The sequence below is a fragment of the Ursus arctos genome, unplaced genomic scaffold, assembly GCF_023065955.2.
Source record: "Ursus arctos isolate Adak ecotype North America unplaced genomic scaffold, UrsArc2.0 scaffold_8, whole genome shotgun sequence".
Classification (NCBI taxonomy): Eukaryota; Metazoa; Chordata; class Mammalia; order Carnivora; family Ursidae; genus Ursus; species Ursus arctos.
Genome location: NW_026623100.1, coordinates 51,034,266 through 51,055,106, shown reverse-complemented (window position 1 = coordinate 51,055,106; position 20,841 = coordinate 51,034,266). Strand labels below are relative to the sequence as shown.

The 20,841-nt window shown below is 40.9% G+C and overlaps 1 protein-coding gene across 2 annotated transcripts in view; it reads left to right on the top strand.

The window, feature by feature from the left end:
• ACOXL (acyl-CoA oxidase like) overlaps positions 1-20,841 on the top strand; it is a 330,346-nt gene that overhangs the window by 135,991 nt on the left and 173,514 nt on the right. For both annotated transcript variants that reach the window (XM_057309096.1, XM_057309097.1), the window contains exon 11: positions 19,129-19,245. In XM_057309096.1, the coding sequence (XP_057165079.1) occupies positions 19,129-19,245 (117 nt within the window). The remainder of the gene's footprint in view (positions 1-19,128; positions 19,246-20,841) is intronic.

The following is a 20,841-nucleotide window of genomic DNA, read 5'->3' as shown; positions in this document are numbered from 1 at the left end:
GCATAATGTTTTTCAGATTTATGTGTGTCGCAGTACATATCAGAACTTCATTCCTTTTTATATTCCAAATAATATTCCTTTGTGTGGATATACAATATTTTATTTATCCATTCATTACCTGATGGACATTGAACTGCTTCCACTTCTTGGCTATTGTGAATAACGCTTCTATCAACAGTCACGCACAAATTTTTGTGTGGATTTATGTTTTCATTTCTCTACCTAGGAGTGGAGTAGCTGGATCATATGGTAACGATATGTTTAGCATTTTGAGGGACTGTCAAACTATTTCCCAAAGTGACTACACAATTATACATGCCTACCAGCAGTGTATAAGGGTTCCAATTTCTCCACATCCTCATCAACACTTGTTATTGTCTGTCTTTTTTATTATAGCCATTTAGTGGGTACAAAGTGGTATCTGATCAGGGTTTTTGATTTGTTTCTCTAATGACTAATGATATTGAGCAGCTTTCTAAGTGATTATTGGCCATTTGCATATCTTATTTGGGGAAATGTCTATTCAGATCCTTTACTGAATTTAAAAATGAGGTTATTGATATTTTTACTAGTGAGTTTCAAGAGTTCTTTATGGATGCCGGATAAATTCCTGTATCAGATATGTGATTTAATAATATTTTCTCCCATTCTGTGGGTTGTCTTTTCACTTTCTTGATGCTATCCTTTGAAGCACAAAGGGTTTTTTTTTCTTTTTTTTTTGGTTTGTTTTTTTAAGTTTTATTATGTTAGTCACCATACAGTACATCATTAGTTTTTGATATAGTGTTCCATGATTCATTGTTTGCATATAACACCCAGTGCTCCATGCAATACGTGCCCTCCTTAATACCCATCACCGGGCTAACCAATCCCCCTACTCCCCTCCCCTCTGCAACCCTCAGTTTGTTTCCCGGAGTCCATAGTCTCTCATGGTTCGTCTCCCCCTCTGATTGTCCCCCTTCATTTTCCCCTTCCTTCTCCTAATGTCCTCCATGGTATTCCTTATGTTCCACATATAAGTGAAACCATATGATAATTATCTTTCTCTGCTTGACTTATTTCACTTAGCATAATCTCCTCTAGTTCCATCCATGAAGTCCAGCTTATTTGTATTTTCTTTAGTTGCTTTCACTTTTAGCATCATATCTAAGGAACTACTACTGTCTTAACCAAGGTCATAAAGAGTCACTTCTGTGCTTTCTTCTAAGAGTGTTACCATTTTAGCTCTTAGATTTAAGTCTATGATTCATTTTTTTATTATGTTCAATTAGCCAACATATTATGTTCAATAGCCATCATTAATTTTTGATGTAGTATTCAACAATTCATCAGTTGTGTGTAACACCCAGTGTTCATCACCACATGTGCCCTCCTTAATACCCATCACCCGGTCACCCCATCCTCCCACTCCCCTCCCCTCTGTAACCCTTAGTTTATTTCCGAGAGTCCAGAGTCTTTCATGATTTGTCTCCCTCTCTGATTTCTTCCCATTCATTTTTCCCTCCCTTCCCCTGTGTTCCTCCATGCTATTCCTTATGTTGCACCTATGAGTGAACCATGTGATAATTGTCTTTCTCTGCTTAACTTATTTCACTTACCATAATTCCCTCCAGTTCCATCCATGTCGATGCAAATGGTGGGTATTCATCCTTTCTGATGGCTGAGTAGTATCATTGTGGTTTTGATTTGTACTTCCCTGATGCTGAGTTATGTTGAGCGTTTTTTCATGTGTCTGTTGGACCTTCGTATGTCTTCTTTGGAGAAATGTCTGTTCATGTCTTCTGCCCTTTTCTTGACTGGGTTATTTGTTTTTTGGTTGTTGAGCTTGGTAAATTCTTTATAGGTCTTCATACTAGCCCTTTATCTGATATGTCATTTGCAAAAACAAAACAAACCCCCCCCCAAACAACTTTGTCTTTGAATCTCAAGTGTTTCTTATAGAGAGTATATTGTTAAATCTTGTTTTTTTTTTTTAACCTAGTGTGATAATTTCTGTCTTTCTATTGGATGCTTAAGCCATTTAAATTTAGTGTTATTGATGAGGTTGGATTTACATTTGCCATTTGCTTTTTGTTTTTTATGTTTTGTTCTGTTCCTCTCTTACTGCCTTCTTTTGCATTAAGTGGATTTTCTAGTGCAACACTTTAATGCCTTCAATTATTTTTAATAGTATATTTTTGTGTTATTTTCTTAGTGGTCGTTCTAGAGCTTATGATGTACACGTTAACTTATTGGAATCTACTTTTGATTTATACTAACTTACTTCCAGTGAGATAGAAAGTTTACTTCTATATAGTTCTATTTCTTTCTTCCCTTCTTGTTCTATTATTCTTATATATGTTACATCTATAGATGTTACAAACTCAACAATACATTGTCCTAGTTATTTTATATTATTTTATTTCTTTTATTGAAGGGAAGGAATGAGAGCAAGTATACATTTATAGAGTTTGTTATATTAACCTTCTTAATTACCATTAATGTAGATTTTAAGTCCTTGTTGGTGTCATTTCTTTAATACAACTTTGTTCCCACCTACTTTTTTGTGCAGTTATTGTCAAATATGTTACATTTCTATATGTTATAGTCCTCATAATACAATTATATTCATAACGTTCTATTAAAAATTGTTTTGTTTTTCTTTTTTGTACTTATTTTTTGTTCAGGGTTCATGGTTTACTTTAATTTTTATTCATATTTAGATTTTTTAATTTATTTTTTGAGTATAACTGATATACAATGTGACATTAGTTTCAGGTGTTCAACATTGTGATTCAACATCTCTATAACATTATGCTGTGCTCACCACAAGTGTATCTACCATCTGTCACCATACAACGCTACTACAATATCATCGACTGTATTTCCTATATTGTAGCCTTTATTCCTATGACTTACTCATCCCATAACTGGAAGCCTCTATTTCCTACTCTCCTTCCCCCATTTTGCCTATCTCCCCAGCACAACTTTTCTCTGGCAACTATTGGTTTGTCCCCTGTATTTATAGGTCTAGTTTCTGCTTTTGTTTGTTTCTTCATATTCAAATGTTTTTCAAAATCAGTTCAATGATGAAGGGAGAAGAAGTATTCAGTTATACTATCTTATAGAATTGCCTACATAATTACCTTTATCTGAGCTCCTCATTTTTTTGTATGTGGATTTAAATTACTATCTGGTGGAACTTGCTTTCACTCTGAAGAACTTCCTTTAGTATTTCTTATAAGAAATTGCTAGCAATTAATTCTAAGTTTTTGTTTATTTGGAAATGTCTGTGTTTCACTTTAATTTCTGAGAGAGAGTTTGTGGGATATAAGACTCTATTTTGATTTTTTTCCAGCATGATAAACTGCCTCTGGGCCTCCATTGTTTCCAGTGAGAGGTCAGCTGTTAATCTCGGTGGTATTCCCGTGTATGTGATGAGACATGTTTTTTCTCCTGCTTTGTTAAGATTTCTCTTTGTCTTTGGCTTCAACATGTTTACTATGTGCCTGGGTGTGGATCTCTTTGAGCTGTCCTACTTAAGTTCATTGAGCTTCTTGGATGTACAGATTATCTTTTTCTAATCAGGATTGGTTAAGTTTTTTGCCATTATTTCTTCAAATACTTTTTCTGCTCCTTCCTCCTTCCTTTCCTTTTGTTACTCCCATTATGTGTATACTGGTATGCTTCATGGCTTCTCTCATTATTCCACGCTCTGTTTACTTTTCTTCATTCTTTTCTCTGTTTTTCTGATTGCATAACCTCTATTGATTTATGTTCAAACTCACTGATTCTTTCTTCCACTGTTGAGCTGTTCTGGTGAATACTTTCATTTCAATTATTTATTTTTCAACTACGGAATTTCCATTTGTTTCTTTTTTACTGATATTCTCTATTTGATTAAACATTCTCATCATCATACTTCTCTTTAAATTTTTAAACATTATTTCCTTTAGTTTTTTTAAAAAATACTTATAATAACTGCTTTGAATTCTTTGTTTACTAAGTTCAATATCTGGGTTGCCTCAAAGGCAATTTTTATTGCCTGCTTCTTTCCTGTGTATGAGTCACACTTACTTGTTTCTTTGCATGTTTTGTGATTTTTTTTGAAAACTGGACATTTCAGATAAATATTGTAGCAACTCTTTTTTTTTTTAAAGATTTTATTTATTTATTTGACAGAGAGAGACAGCCAGAGAGAGAGGGAACACAAGCAGGGGGAGTGGGAGAGGAAGAAGCAGGCTCCCAGCGGAGGAGCCTGATGTGGGGCTCGATCCCATAATGCCAGGATCATGCCCTGAGCTGAAGGCAGGCGCTTAACTGCTGTGCCACCCAGGCGCCCCAATATTGTAGCAACTCTGAATATTGATCCCTCCTCCTAGGCTTTATTGTTGTTTGTTTATTCATTTGTTTAGTGACTTGGCTGGACTATTTAAGTGAAATCTATTCTCCTGCAGTGTGATCTCTGATGTCACTCCTGAGAGGGTGCAGCTTTGAGCATGTGACTGTCTCCTGGATGACAGTGGCTTTAGCTGAGCTCTGTTTAACTGTCTCCTTTCCTCATCTCCCCCGTAAGCTTATAGATGATCTGTCTCTATAGATATCATACCAGCTATTAGACCCAATTAATCACAACTGATTGCTATATGGCTTTTAAGAATGCCCTGGGGCATATTTTATATCACAGAAGGACAAACTGCAACAGAGTGTTGCCAGTCTTTGTGGCTGCTCTAACCACAGAGGATTCTTCTTAGAGATCCCTTTCCCTGGTTCTTTCTATGTTAACCTTTTGGCTGATCTACCATCTTGCTGAGCTTATCATCTTTTGGTTTGTTGCTAAAAGAATTATAGAACTGAGAGCAACTCTTAATTTCTCACCTCCAAGATCTCCATTGTTTTAAATAACACTCATAGGCATAATCTTCTCCATGCTTTGTTCCAAATAAAGTTAGACTCCTCAGGCAAAGCTGCGGAGCTCTTTGCTCCTACAACCTACTTCTCTTTCTGGTCAGAAGCTCTGTACCACTGCATCAGAGCTGGGGGTGGGACAATGTCTTGTTTTCCCCAAAGTGGCACCCCTGCAAGCAGGACTCTGGACAAGGATAGTAACTCCTCATTTTCTCAGTTAATCCTTCTTGGCATGAGACCTCCACTCTAGAAGTAAGCTGGGACAGGGATGTTTAGGGTCCAGTATTCTTGATCTGCTGTATTTAGAGTAGAGCTTCTGCCTGTGAATGGGGGCCAAATGGGAGAAAGGAACCCCAGTCCTCTTGGCTGACCTGTCTAGAATAGAGCTTCTGTAATATGAAGCTGGAGGTAAAGGGGTGAAGGGAATAAGAGATGCCACTGGCCTGCATGAAGTCATAGCCCTACTGCAAGCTAGGGGGGAAGGGTTCCCCATCTTCTTGGCTGTGCCTGCCCAGAGTACAGTTTCCATCACATTCAGCTATTGGGGAATAGGGGGTGAGGTGGATGTGAGTGGGTTGTGGCTCAAATGAGATTTAAGTTTAGATATTCTAGGTTAGATGTTTCTCCATTTGCTTAATACCCTTCGGATAATTTCCAGAGATTTTAAATGTTGTTTTAGAAATGACTTTCACTGACTAAATGAAAAGTGTTTGTGTATCACTACCATTGTATTCAGGTCAGCAAAAGTAGTGGAGTACAGATAGGGATGAAAATTGGGTTTCCTTTTGGAAAAAAGTTTAGAAGTGTGCTGTTATCTCAGGTTCAGGCCTGAAAGAAGTGGTACAAGAACCTTGACCTCTTGACTTCTGGCAAGATCTCTGTTGTCCAGCCTCCACTAGTCTCCCTGAACCTCTTTGAAACATATTCACCCCAACCATCACCTTGTATTGCATTCTTTGGCATCCCAGGATTTGGATAATTTCCAGTATCTTAAGATCATACATAAAAACTCAAATGACCTTGTAGAAGTTTATTTCCAGGCAGTTTCCCTGCAAAGCAGATGAATTATTTTTGTCACAGGCATAATAAATTGTTAATTTTGGAAATGTTTTTTTGCAAAGAAAACAACTGTCAGGATATTTTCTTTTTAATTTCAATTATGTGCAAGGATATAGTTCAAAGAAATGAGATAAGCTTGTCATAACCTGGATGACGGCACTGCCCTTTGGGAATGTCCAGGAGAGAACTTGGAGCCAACTAACAGATTAGACAGACATTTCTGGGCAAAGCGTGTCAGAGAAACCTGGGTGGTGAGCGAAGGATGTCCTGAAATGAAGTCCTGGGGAACCTGCAGATGTAATTGGTGTCATGCAGGTCTATCTGTGGCTAAAGGCAGCAAACCAATGGTAGGTTCTTTGGAAAACTCCAGCTGAGGGGACTTTTCATTGCTGTGTTCTAGGCCTTGATGACAGATGTGTTCATCCTACACCTGACATCTAGATTCTGGACCTAAATGAGGCCCAGTAACTGGGCAGATAGAAACTGTTAGATGGAGGATGAACTATTTAGGTTTTGCTGGCGTGGGGTTATTACAATATAGACCCACTCAAAGAGATTTTTTGCCCTTAAATAAATATTCCTTGAAGGCACATATTTTGTTGCCAACAGAATAGCGAAGTTTGCTTTTACTTATTATTTCAATTTTAGAATCAAAGATGAAAAAGGATGCCTGGAAAACACGGTGTTTAGAGAGGCTCAGGCCTTGCATTAATTTCCTGGCAGATTAGAGAATGAAGTGGGAGAGAGGTTAAAGCAAGGACTTGTCTGCCAAGTCAGTTGGAAGGAGGAAGATCAAGGGAATCGTCTGGGACCAGGGAATGACTATTTTAAGCATATATGAACAAGAGTCAGTTCACCTTCATAGATCCTTCCTAGGTCAGCCTAGTGGCACTTGCTACAGTTAACTATGTTGGTAGATTTATTCCTGTATCCCACTGGGGTAGGCCTACATCTCTCACCTCTGCTTATTTCTAATGTTGAAATAAACCACAAAATAGCATAGATGAAGGGAAAAGGTGACTCACTCATTTGTGTAGTTTTAAAAAACCTTCCAAATAGAAAAATCTCCAAAGTAAAAGTGCTAAGTTGATTATATAAAAATTTAAAGATGTACATGTTTCAAAAGCAAAGTTAAAAACATGACACTGTAGAAAAATAGCTAAACAAATATGACTGACATTGGTTTAATTTCCTTAATATATAAAAATCCTTTGTAAATAAATAAGAAAAATACTAATATCAAAGTATATAAATGGGTACGTGATCTATAACTATTTGAAGAACACATAACTACAGCCAGTAAATACATAAACAAACTAATTTAATCATTAGTAATCAAAGAAAGCCAAGTTAAAATGAGACAGGTTTTTTTTTTTTTTTTTTTTTTTTGCTTTGTTAAATTAGCAAAGACTTTGAAAGGACAATGCCCAGATCTGGAAGAAATATATAAGATGGGCAAGCTTATACACTGGGAGAAGGAATAAAAATTGGTACAATCCTTTTGGAAAATGAGTTGGTGATACGTGACAGGAGCTTTAAAAAAGGTTCACATTTTTCAATCCAGTCCTATTTTTTTTTAGAAAGTTGTCTTAAGGAAATAATCATTAAGATTGTGACTTCAAGGATATTTAATAACATGAGAAGTTGCATACAGTGAAGTATTAGGTAAACAGAAAATAAGGATATAGAACACTCCATGTGTATTACTAATTAAAAATATTAATATGCATTGGAGATATCCCTTGATTGTAACACACATACCTGTTCATTTTATTTTTTTCTGACATTGATATATGTGTAATTTGGCACCCATTAACCATGTAGTATTTCCTTATTTATAGATAGATTATTATTAAATTAGCAATACAACTTTAAGAGATTTTTTTATTGGAGAAAATATGATATTATATTATATATGACGTCTATGCATGATCTTCTTTCTCTCTCTGTCTCTGTCTTTTTTATGTGTATGAAAGCTAAATAAATCTAATGTTATCAATTACTACACTTTTAACAGATAAACCTACTGAAATTCAAATCTAAATATGTCATGTTTAGAAACTTGCCATGGACTTTACATTTCTTGGTAGATAAAGTAGATGTACTTTTCTCTAATCTTCCCACTAAGGACAACTGAAAAGCCTGGACACTACATATAAAACAAACATACAAAGACCTTGAAAGGTGGAGACAAGAAAGCAGACCCCAGGACCTTGAGACCTGAGGAATGACACAGTGAGGAGTTCCCTTGTTCTTTTTTGCCTCATATATTCCAGACAGCATAAAGCTGAAAACGCAGTAACATCAAAGAGAACAAACAAGCAAAAGAAAAATAAAAGGCCCAACTAAATCTGCTTTTTTTTTTTGCCAAAAGACCAGGCAAGAATATTTAATAAGATAAAACTTTTAGACAATACTCTTCTCTTTTAGTCAAACACCACTGAAAGAACTGTGGTCCCACCCCACACATGACAAAAAGGCTAGGTGAGGGGCCTAGAGTTGCACCAACTCTGCCATCATGGTGGTATTCAGAGAAGGCCAACAAGGAGCTGGGACTTTCATAGGAAGGAAACAGGTCCCATTCCTGTGTTGTTGGTAGAGACCATGTGGAGAGCCTAGACATCTATCTTTACCCATCTTTCCACCTCTTGCTTTGGTGATGTTAGAGGAGGCTAAGTGGAAAGTTAGAACTTTCACTACTACTCAGCAATAATGACACTCCACCCACTGCCATGGCAGTGGAGACTACATGGGAAGCTAGAACTCCCACCCCTACACAACAAGAAGAGTTCACCCCATTACTTAGGTGTCAGTGGAGGTCATGTGGGGAATATGGACTTCTACCTCCACTTGTAAGTAATGAGTCTTCCCTGCCACAGTAGTGTCAGAGAAATTCAGAAGGTTTAAATAAGACCCAGAGTCTTGCTATATAACATAAAAATGTAATGTACTGGTTTCATTTAAAAATTACTTGTCATAACAAGAATCATGAAGATCTCAAACTGAATGACAAAAGGAAATAAATAGATGACAACACTGAGATGACAAAGGTGTTAGAATAATCTGAAAAACATTTTAAAGTAGCCATTATAAAAATGCTTCAAATAGCAATTACAAGCACACCTGAAACATGGAAAAAAAAAAGTCTTGACAAAGAAATAGTCTAAGCAAAGAAAGAGAAGATATAAGAAGAACCAAGTGGAAATTTTAGAACAGAAAAATATAATAACCCAAGTAAAAACCTCAGTAGATAGTTTTAATGGCAGAATGGAAGGGGCAAGGAATTGGTGAACTGGAAGATAAAGCAATGGAAATTACCCAATCTGCAAAAAACAAACAAACAAACAAACAAAAAAAACCCACAAAAAACAAAAAACAAAACAACAAAACTTGTGCAGATAGATAACTCAAGAATGAATTTTTAAAAATGTTTAAGTAATCTAAAGAAAAGTAAGAAAAATAAAACAGAGAAATGAAAAACAGAGGGAACAAAACAACTAAAAGTCAGACTTCAGCCCTAACATATTAATAATTACATTAAATGTAACTGGTCTAAATAATTCAGTTAAAAAACAGAACTTGGCAAAGTAGATTTAAAAACATGACCAAACTCTATGTCCTCTGTAAGAAACTCACTTCAAATATAATCATGTATGCACATTGAATGTGAAAGAAGAAAAAAGATACATTATGCAAAGATTAGCCAAAGAAAAGTAGGAGTGGCTCTTTTAATTTCACATAAAGTAGACTTCAGAGCAAAGAAAATGATCAAAGACAAGAAAGGACATTTAATATTGTCAAAGACAAGAAAGGACATTTAATAATGATAAAAAGAGTCAATTCATCAAAAAGATATAGCAATCCTAAATGTGCATGTAAAACACAACAGGCTGAATAATACAAGAAGTAAAAACTGATAGAACTGGAAGGAGAAATAGCCCAATTCACAATGATGGTGGGAGATTTTAACATACTTCTTTCAACAATTTGTGTGACAACTAGACAGAACATCAGCAAAGATATAGAAAAACTCAACAACACTATCAACCAATAGGACATTTATAAACATATAAACATCAACATTGATGAAACACTTCATCAAACAAAAGCAGAGTACATATTCCTTTCAAGTGCCTAACATTACCAAGATAGATCATATAAGATGTACCATAAAAGAAACTGCAACAAATTTTTAACATTGAAGTCATACAGAGTGTGTTTTCTGACCACAGCATATTCAAAATAGAAATCCGTAACAGAAAGATAACAGGAAAGACCTCTAAAACTTGCAAAGTAAACAACACCCTTCTAAGTAACTATAGTATAAAGAGGAACTCTCAAGCACAACTTTTAAAAATACACCGAACCAGATAGAAATGAAAATACAATATATCAAAATTTGTATGACACAGATAAAGCCGTTCTGGGAGGGAAAGTTATAGCCCTAAATGCATACATTAAAAAAGAGGAAAAGTCTCAAATCGATATCTAAGTTCCACCTCAAATTAATACGTAAGCACTCCTTTTAACCTAAAAAAGAATAAAATAAACTGAGAGGAAGAAGAAGGAATGAAGTAATAGAGTTAAGAGCAGAAATCAATGAAATTAAAGATAGAAAAAATAGAGTATCAGTGAAGCAAAGAGATGGTTCTTTGAAAAGATCAATAAAATTGACAAACCTCTAGCAAGACTGTCAAAGATAAAAAAAGAGAAAGCACAAGTTGCTAATATTAGGAATGAAATGGTGTATTACTATAACACTGAAGACGTCAAAAGGGGTAATAAGGGAGTAGTAGGAACAGCTTTGTAAACATAAATCTGAAAACTTTGATAAAAGGGATCAATTTTACCCAATGCATAAGACAATTTGAATAATCCTATAATTACTAAGGAAATTGAATTAGTAATTTTAAAACTCCTAAAAAAAATCTCCAGGCCAGATGATTTTATTCAATTCTGCCAAACATTTAAGGAAGAATGAACAATAATTCTATACAACGCTTCTAGAAAATGGAAGAGGAAGAAACACTTTCCAGTTCATTTTACGAAACCAGTCATAGCCTGATCCCAACACCAAATTAAGACAATATAATAAAAGGAAACTATAGAACAGTACTCCTCAGAATATAGACGCAAGAATCCTTTAGCTCAGTATTTGTCTCCTTTATTTCACTGCACATACATGGTGGCCTGGTTTGCTGTCTCCAGGATGACAGCAAGCTCTGGATGGTTGTTGGGGCAGGCAGGGTGCACATGTACCCCATATCTGCCATACAATGGAGAGAAAGGCTGGCTCCCAAAGTGGTTGGCCCTCTTGCTTCCTCACTCTAATTAATAGCTGAGGTGCTGGAGGCTTCTGCAATTCCTCTGCAGTGGTACTGATGATGGAAGACTTCTTCTCAATGTATAATTTTTTAAAATATGAAAATAATTCAACAGTGAAATTATTAGCCCACCCCAGGCGGTCTCAGCTATAATTGATGGCTCCACATCTCCCACCATTATAATTTTGTTTTGCATTCATTAGGATATGATTTTTTTTAAAGAACAATCTCTAGGAATCACAGTTCTGACGACTAACATTAACCACCATGTCACTCATAGATATTACTGAGGCTGTTATTCTGAAAAGTAAATTAATTTCCCTTGTGTGGGAACCATCTGAATAACATTCACATCCCTCTCTGGGGTAGGCTGATTGACTCTGGAAAGAGCCTGCTGCTTCTATGGCAACCTGATGTGCTGGAAGGCTCTACCCACCCCCAACTTCTCTGGTTTTATTTTGTCCACCTTGTTTTCCTTCCCTGGAATTCAGGAAGAAGAAAATTGGCTGGTGTTCTTGGGTACATAAAAGTGGCAGGTGCTTTTAGAAAGCTTCATATGCTTTCCAATGCACAGACACAAAAATACACACACACACACACACACACACACACACACAATTTTTCTAACACACCAGTAAACAGCTTATTTTCTCTTCTGTCAGCAGTTGCATTACCTTTAAGGTTGGGTGGAAGAGACTTTTCTCTTCACCCCATAACTTTTTTTTAACAGCAGTTTTAGCGATGCAGAATATGTTTGTGCTTTGTTTGGGTTAAAGGAAACAGAGTGCTTTTTTGGGGAAATATTAAAATGACTTTTCTAGAACAAGGATGAGTAGAAGAGAAAGTAATTTTAGGGACTTGGGATAATGGTAGTGACTGTGAAGACACCTGCTATACCTCGAAGACCTACTATGTGTCAGGCATGGTACTAAACACAGATGGGCAATATCTCACTTAGTCCTTACCATCATTGTCAGCCTTATTTTATGGGCTCAATGAGATTGTATAACTTGCTCAGGTTAACATAGCAGGTGTCAGCATCTATATGCAAACCAGGTTTGTCTGATCCAAAGCCTGGGTTTTAACCACTATCTCCTGCCTCCCCTCCTGTGATGCCTGGGGTGATGTGCTGTTGACTTGGTCCCAGGAGGGCAAGTATGAGGCACCGGAAGAAGATAATAACAAGTTCAGTGAAAGGCAGCAAGTTCACTGGTGTTTATTGTGAAGGAGTTTGAACCTTTGTGTGTTGGGTCAGATCCACTCTTATTGGTGTCATTGAACCCTCACAGACAACCCGGAATTGGCCAATCTTCAGATTCAGAGTGACCCATTCCTGGCTCTCTACTGGACCTTCATGGTCAGGGTATAATGGTTATAATCCAGGATTATAATGTTGGCCAGAAGTGGCCCACTCAATGGAAATATGGGGACAGTACTGCAGGTTTACCCTGCCTTGTGTTGTGTCTCATCTGAAGGGTTTCCGGTGTCTCCACTGGGGTCATCCAGCCACTGGTGGGAGGAATGGCTGATCCTATTCCCTTATGATTCTGCAGCCTGCTCCATTTGGCACTGTTCTTCCAGGTCTAATTTACAAGGTGGACAGTCTTTGCAGTCCAGGTAGCAGAATGTCGGTCCCTGCCTGGTACTGGCCGTGCTTTAGACCCACAGGCTTCCTGTTGGGGAGGGCTTTATATTCCTGGGGTTTTGATTTGGTTCACCTTTGAGAAAGGAAAAAAAAAAAAAAGAGCAAACGTTCTTTCTCTCTGTTATTCTCTGGCTGAGAAACCATGGGCTCTAGTGTCGGTGGGTTTGGGGTGGCTGTCTCTGCACTCTCTGTAGACTTTTTGACACTGACAACAAAGCACCCTCATTTCTTTTCATATCTGAAATATTTTCATGTTTATAAATTGCCGTTGTCAGGGACTCCAGCACAACTATTAAGGATCACGTATTGTATTCTGTGGTGGTTGGCTTGAGAGACTGTTGAGGTTTGGGAGAAAGAAAGGTGTTTGGAAGGTGCAAAAGTTATTTGGGATTGCCACAAGATCAGAAGGGTGCTTTGAGAACTCTTCCTTGAGCCCATTTTGCACATTTAATTACAGTCGAGGCTCCTGTTAATAAAGCTTTTACATGTATGTTACACACGTGGTGCCTCTCTCTTTCCTACAGACAGATTTAAAGATACCCATTTGAAGAATTCCAGCTAAAAACAGTGATGCAACATCTTGAGCCCGATGGTTTAATGCAGGATTGCTTTGTCAGAACCCAAGGATAAACTAAATGCTCAGCTTTCAAAAAAAAAAAAAAATAGCAGGAATTATGTGCAGCCAGGCCCCTTCCACCGTCCCAAGCTTGACCCGAGGGTGGGTTTGGTTGGGATTGGGTGTGGGGAGGCTTGGGGTTGGGAGTCAGGGTGTCTGTTGACATCGCTTGATAATAAAAAGCCAGGTTTTTACAACCTGACTGGACAGCTGAACCAAATCTGCTGGGTCCAGCCTGTGGCATTGGTAACATAGTTTCCCTGTGGGTTTCTACGGGAGCTTCTAGGGAGCATCTCAGAGAAGGGGAGAAACAGGGATAGATGGGCTGTGGGCTCTCTGAGTGGTTAGAGGGTCTCTGTTGAGGGCCAGTGGGAATGGGGTGCAGTGGTCCATCTGTGGGGCATTCACAGGCTCCCCTGAAGCCTGTCTATGGCCGAGATTAATGAGGAAAGGTGGCCACAGGGAGTGTGGCCTGGGTCCAGGAATTTGCTTCCTTTTTGTCTGTAGAGGTCAGCACTTTGACAGTGAAGGAGGAAGGTTTTGTCCTTCCTCCCTCTGGCAGCAGGGATGCCTGTGAACCAGCTTGCACCAAGAAGTCTCAGGGTCAAGGGCGAGACCCAGCCACAAAGCTCCTCTCCTTCTTCCAATTTGACTGGATGTCATTCAGAGTAGACTGATGCAATGATGCTGCAGAGCAGGAAACATGCGAAGCAATTATCTTTTTAGTAGGTCACTGGCCTCCTTTGGGAGAAGAGACCAGAGGGAGATGGGAAGGCGGGCAACGCGGCCTCCCCCAGAGGCTGCGTGCGCAGTAGCTGCGTTGGTGATTAATAGCCGTGTCACTTTCCATGAATGTTGCTTTAAGCAGCCGTGTTCAAAATTGAGTGGGAATGAAATACAACAACCCCAAATAGATGTTTCCTCTATTCCTTATGAGTTGCTGGAATCCAGAAATAGCTTTTCAAATCTATGATTTTAAACGGCATCATTCACGGCATCCTCAGAGCCGCCGCTTTATTTTCACATGGATGTTGCTGTGTGCACATGCAACGCTCGTTGTTTTTAAAGAGCATGAAAAATTTGAGCTCAGTGACTTTGAGGTTTTTTCCAGCACTGAAATAAAAATTATGATTGCAGAGAAAAATATAGCCTTTACATGTGTTTTTAAAGAAAAATAGTAACGTAGCGGCGGAAAAGGACAGGAAGAATATTGTGCCCATATAGATCATGAACTGGAGCAGTATAAAGGTCTGGCAGGCAGTCATTGCTGGCCAGCTGCAGGGATTACAGCCCTGCGAGCTGTGCTCGGGGCTGCCTGCCAGGACGCTGGCAACCAGAAGTCGGGCCTGGACCGTCACGACCCACAGTGCTGTTGCTGCGTCTGAGACCATAAATAGGAGGGTGACCACACAGCGGCAGGGCAGGGTGCCTGCACTGGCCACACCCTCTCAGAGCACAGGGATTTGAGGCCCCCTGTCTCTGCTGCCTCTGTGGGAGCCAGGCTGCCAGTTTGGAGGCTGATAGTGGCAGTCACAGGGATGACCTCTGGCTGCATCTCTGGGCAGGAGAAGGGTCACCAGACTTTAGTATCACTTTTGTCCTGGGGAAGCCAAAGAACACATCTGATGGGTGGAGGAGCCAGCGGGAACCCTCAGCTCAAAGCTTTGGGGGCTGTCACTGTCTTGGGCCAGAGAGAGGGAGGGAAGGTGGGCGGTGCCGTGTGCCTTCTGCCCACGCATTTCTTCTAGTCCCTGGCAAAAAAACAAAAACAAACAACAAAACAAAACAAACCAGTGGTGGTGGGCTGTTGGGCACAAGGGCAGGGTGGATTCCTCATCTTTTTAGCTTCTTACATCTCTGTCCTAACTGCCCACTGGCTCCCACTCAGCACTCCAGGGTCTGACCTTCGGCCTTTTATTGGGACATCTCATAGCAAGTGAACATTCCAAGGAGACATGGAAGGGTGGATGGGTAGAGGAGTTGGGTTGGAACTGCTGGGAGATGGTGGGACATTCCGTCTGTCATTTCAACTTCTCTTTCCTGGGTATTCACACCTGGCCAAGCTGGGGCATATCAAGACAGAATAGGCTGGCCCCATAGGTTTTATTATTGTTCAGGTATGGCGAGGCCCACAGATCAGGGGATGACCGCCATTAAAAAGATAGCTTGTTAGGGTTCCCAAGAGGAGGGGGTGTGCCGTGCCATGCAAGGCCATATGGGAAAGCACCGGGGATAGTTAAGAGGCAGTGGGAGCGAGGGGGAAACATGGACAAGAGGCTTTATTGTGGCTTCTGTGAGAAGGGATGGGGGAGGAAGGCCAAGCAGGCTAAGCAGGTTTATGATTGGCTAGTTTGAATAATTTCAGAAGGTTCTGGGGCATAGGGGCTGTCCCTTGTTGTCTGGTACCTAGCCCTGGGAGATAGTGGCCCAGAGTAAAAGAGTCTGGTAAAGGACGTGGTTGGGGATGTGGGCTCTGGATTGGTGAGTTTGATGTGAAAGATGGACAGACAGAATTGTTCTTTGCTCTCTGTAGGCATTGGCTAGACCTGGGAGGGCCAGTCCCTCAAGGGTCAGTAAAGAGGGCTCTGGAAGGCAATGCATTGAAACATGTGGTCAGTACAGGTCGCACGTTACGCCAGCATGAAAGGTAGACGTGCTCCCATAGGGGAGGAATAGCAGGTGAAATGGTCGGGGCATTCAGAAAAGTAGCTTCCTGCTTTGATTGGTCTGGTTTGGTTTTTGAAGGGGCATGTCACGAATGGGAGAAAGTGTCAATGGGAGGAGAGGGCATTTGGCTAAGCCACCAAAAGTTTGATGGGTGGCAGCCGAGTGAGGTTGGCGGAATGCCTTGCCTGGACAGAGGCCCAGGATGGGAAGTGTCTGAAGGGGCTTAGCAGGAAAAACAGTTGGGACACTCAAGTAAGGCCAAAGTAGGCTCTTGAATGCCAAGCTGGAGCATTTGGATTTCATGCCGTACGAGCTGGCCAGAGCTGTTCTGTGTTGCTCTCTAGTTCTGTTAATGAATTCACAGACTCATAGAGAATGCCTACGCCTGGCCGTATATCATAATCCCAGAACTTAATTAACAGGTTAGGATGCTGATGTAAATGTATTATGGATAAAAAAAAGAAATCCCCTGTGGCAGGGGTTGAAGACTCAGTGCCTCCCAGGCCTGCAGGCAATGTCAGCAAGCGGAAAGGGCTCTGGGGACCCTGGGGAGCAGCCATGCCCCAAACAGAGGTGTCAGCAGCTTCTGAGCCCAGTGGATCAGATCATGGGAATGGGGTCCAGAATTGCCAGATCTTCCTAGTTTTCCAGAAAAGCTGGAAATTCAGAGTCCTGTGTAATCTCCTGAGTTTTGTGAAATTGCTGGATAAGTCTGCGGCAGCTCACTAATGAAATTCTTTCCTCCCTATCAGCACAAGAAAAGGCCTGAGCCCTGCCACATGGGCTCCTGGTGGCCTCTTTCTGCTCTATACCTGTCATCCTAATTTAACTGTGAGGGTCAAAGAGGAAATGGGACAGTTATAAGGTGTGCCTGAATTGGGAAACTGAGGCACACCAGGTCAGGGGGCAGATCTGGCATCCGAGACCTTCCCTAAGATCTTGAGTGAGCCACTCTTCTGTGCTTCATCTGCATTTCCTCACTGGCAAAATCCATTCATTCGTTCATTCATTCATGCTGTGTGTGGGGCCAAGACAAACACGTCACGCACAAACACAGAAAATCTGACGGGATGCTGTCTAAAGTGGTATTGCTGTTGTAATTATTTTATAGCAGCGCAAAAGCTAGAAGGTGTTGTGATCAGGGCCTTCTTTTCCTGGTGCTGCGTGAGTGAAGTTCCCTCTAGTAGCACATTAGGAAATACTGGTGATTGACAGAGTGGGGTGTGGGGGAGGTGCGTGCAAGGCTCTCCTGCCCATGTCACCTGGTCTAGTTCTCTCTGTGTCCAGGGCTGTGAGCTCAACAGCCGGGGGGCCTCAGTGTCCTTGACCCTGGGTGCTGGCACCGAGCAGGCGCATAGATGTCCCCCAGGAGGAGTGAGTCTCGTGTAGCAGGGAATGCTTTCAGTACACAAAATTTTAGCCACAGCAACCATAGAAAAAGCTACAGTATAATCATAGCGTTCAAAAATAGAAGTTAAGAGAGTAGAGACAAATAGAATTTTAAAATGACCTGACATCATGATGACACCATTGTTGGATCTGTGATTTTCTTCCTGGTGTCGCAGTGCTCCCGCAAAAGCTGAGAGGTTTCCCGACAGGCTGTCAGGCCTTATTTGACGCCGTGCCCCGCTGGCGCTGGAGTACGCTGGGATGGACCGAGGGCAGAGCTGGGGAGTGATCCTCCGACAACCAGCCGTGGGGTGGCTAGACTGTGCCTGGGGAAGTCTGTGCGCATAGACAACAAGCCTGCGCTCACGAAGCGCGAAGGCAGCTGCCCCTGGGTGTGCCTTGGTCATGCGTGTCTGTACCCCCTCCCACCCGCACAGCAGGGACAGGTTATGAATTCTAGACATCGCATGCACGAAGAAGATCACGCTGTCCTCCTTTTAAGAACAAATAAAGACAATATTAAAGCATCAAGTTATGTTTAAGAAAGTCTATCATATCTAAAAGTTTTTAAACATTGCTGTTTCCCTTGTGATGGGTAGATAGATACCCTCACTTCACTGGTGTCTGAAGCACGACCTTGCTCTGCCTGCTTGATAGTAGAGCGCCGTGTGCACCTGTGTGCGCATGCGCGTATGTGCACGCACCTGTGCGTGTGTATGCAGCCATGTGTGCGTGAGGTGTTCTTTCAAAAATCAGTATGAAGGTTGGAGACGTTCAAAGACAGGAGGCTGCCAAGCCCAGGGCTGTGGAGCATCGCAGGCCTAGGGAGGAGGTGGCTTCCGACAGGCCCGGCCCTTTGCAGTCTGCTGCCGAGGGATTCTGGAGGATTAGTCCGTGGGTGCTGCCTGTGGGGACAATCCCACGCCACTTCCTGGACCGCTCTGAGGACGGCCTCCATTCGCCCCGATACCGCTGCCTCGGAGCGGAACGCAGCAGCTGTTCGGAAAGCAGTGGGATTTAAGGCAGGATGCGAGCACCGTTCTGCGCGGAACTGCAGGGGGCACTTAGGTGGGCTGAAAGTAATGACCTGCCTGTGAATCTGACAGGAGCACCAGGGTTAACGCTGCCTCCTTGTTGAGAATGTCCTTTTGAAATATGGTCTAGGATATTGCTCCCGTCCTATTAATTATGTCACAGACTTAGTAAAGCTGAATAATTAATGATCACGGGGCACATGGAACTATAAAATGCCATGTAAATGTTAAGGAGTAAAAATTACTCTGTGTATTAATTAAGTAGATAGGCTGCTTTAAAAACATTCCGTAGTGGGGAGATTAATTTCCAGAAGAGCTGAAAGTCTTTTTGTTGGACTGTCCTAAGAAACTTTTGATATCTAATTATCTTAACCACATTTTAGGAGATTCAGGCATTCTGTATCCTGAAGTATTTGAAAGGCAAATGGCTGCTTGACACCTTTAGCTTGGGAAATGAAGTTGCCTATTGAATTTTGGTAAAAATTGTGTCTGCTTAATTCTCTCTAGCCGGAGGCAGTTTGGGCCTAAAGCCAAGGAAGAAGTCAAGATCATTGAGCACCAAACACAGACCCTTCGGCTGATGCCTCACCTGGCCACAGCGTTGGCCTTGACCTTCGCCAGCAGGTGAGATGGCTCTCAGGTTTGCTCTCTAAAGATGAGTGTGAGATCCTGCCTGACATTAGTAAGGAGTGAGGGGAGAGGCAGGCAGGGGCTTTGTCTTCTGACTGGGAGCAGGACAGAGCCTGTGGTTAAAATCTGCTGCTCGGGTTAAAAGCAATGTCTGAATCTTGATTGTCTGTATATCCAGGAGGTTGGGATCCACAGAGAATTTGAGAAGCCTCAGACCAGCGTTTCTCTACAGTTTCTAAAAGAAACAGATGGCTGTTAAAATTTCTCTACCTCTGACAAAGGTTCTAATTTACAGTTTTCAAAAATAGGTCAAGGTGTGTGCATATGTGGGGAAGGAGGTAGTGTCAGGCTGTTGAATAAAACAGCCGCAATAGTACTATAAATTCACATGGAGTTTCATTTTATAGCAGGCTTCCGTCTGTGCCTCTCAGCTGTTCCTCCTCAAAGTCCCAGAAGGTTGCCGGGGCAGTCGTGTGTCATCCCCACCTTCTAAAGATCAGAAAATTGGGGATTTGCCTAAAATCACAGGGTCTGGGAGTGGATGCACTGGGAATATAACTCCGAACTTTGGACCCTTATCCTGTGTTCTTTCCTCCCTATGCAATCCTGCTTCTTAGGGTATTAATTTCTGAGTAATTTAGAATTGGCGTATGTTTGAAATTTACTGCTGGTGCCACGGTTGATAAAAGGAAGGTAATCGGGAAGGCCCTGCCAGTCTGGCGTGCTGCTGGCTTGTGGGGCTGCCTGTCTACTGCTGGCCTCGCTGGGAGGGGCTTAGTTGGGCACACCTCTGCACTCAATCCTGGGATTCCAGCGTTCTCCAACAGCAACCCCTGCAGACTGAGCTTCAAGTAACACGAAGGTCAATCAATCTAAGCCACCCAGAAGAAAATGTGAACCACTCACAACCAATCTCTTACTTAAAATATTTTTGAATGCTTTTTGAGATTTAATTTGCTTATGGTAAAATGTACAGATTTTAGGGTATAGTTCCATGACAAGCATATACACTTGTGTAACGAACACTCAAACCAAATATAAAACATTTCCATCTTTGCAGTTGGCCCTCACCTCACCACCACAGCAGGGACAACCACCTTTGTGAGTTCTATCCCCATAGCTTAATAGAAACATATAGTATGTATTTGTGTGTGTGTCCAGTTTATTTTGTTCAATGTAATATCTTAACGTTCCTCAATGTTGTTGATAGTTTGTTAATTTTTAGTGCTGAGTAGTAACATTAAATGAATAAACCACAATTTTTTAATCCATTCTGCCAGGGCTGAACATTTGGATTGTGTCTAGTCTTTTAGCTGCAATGAATAAGACACAGTGAATATTCTTGTACAAGTCTTTCATTTTTCTTAGGGCAAATACCTAGAGAGGACTTGCTGGGTAATTGGGTAAGCATATGTCTAACTTTATAGAAACTGCCATTTTTCAGAGAGGTAGTATCATTTTATACTCATTTGAGCAATGTATGAGAGTTCTGGTTACTCTATATCCTGAGATATTTTAAGTATCTCAAAACTGTTACAAAAAAAATTAGGTTATATGAGTCATCTAAATCTGTTCTATTCAAAATTGTCT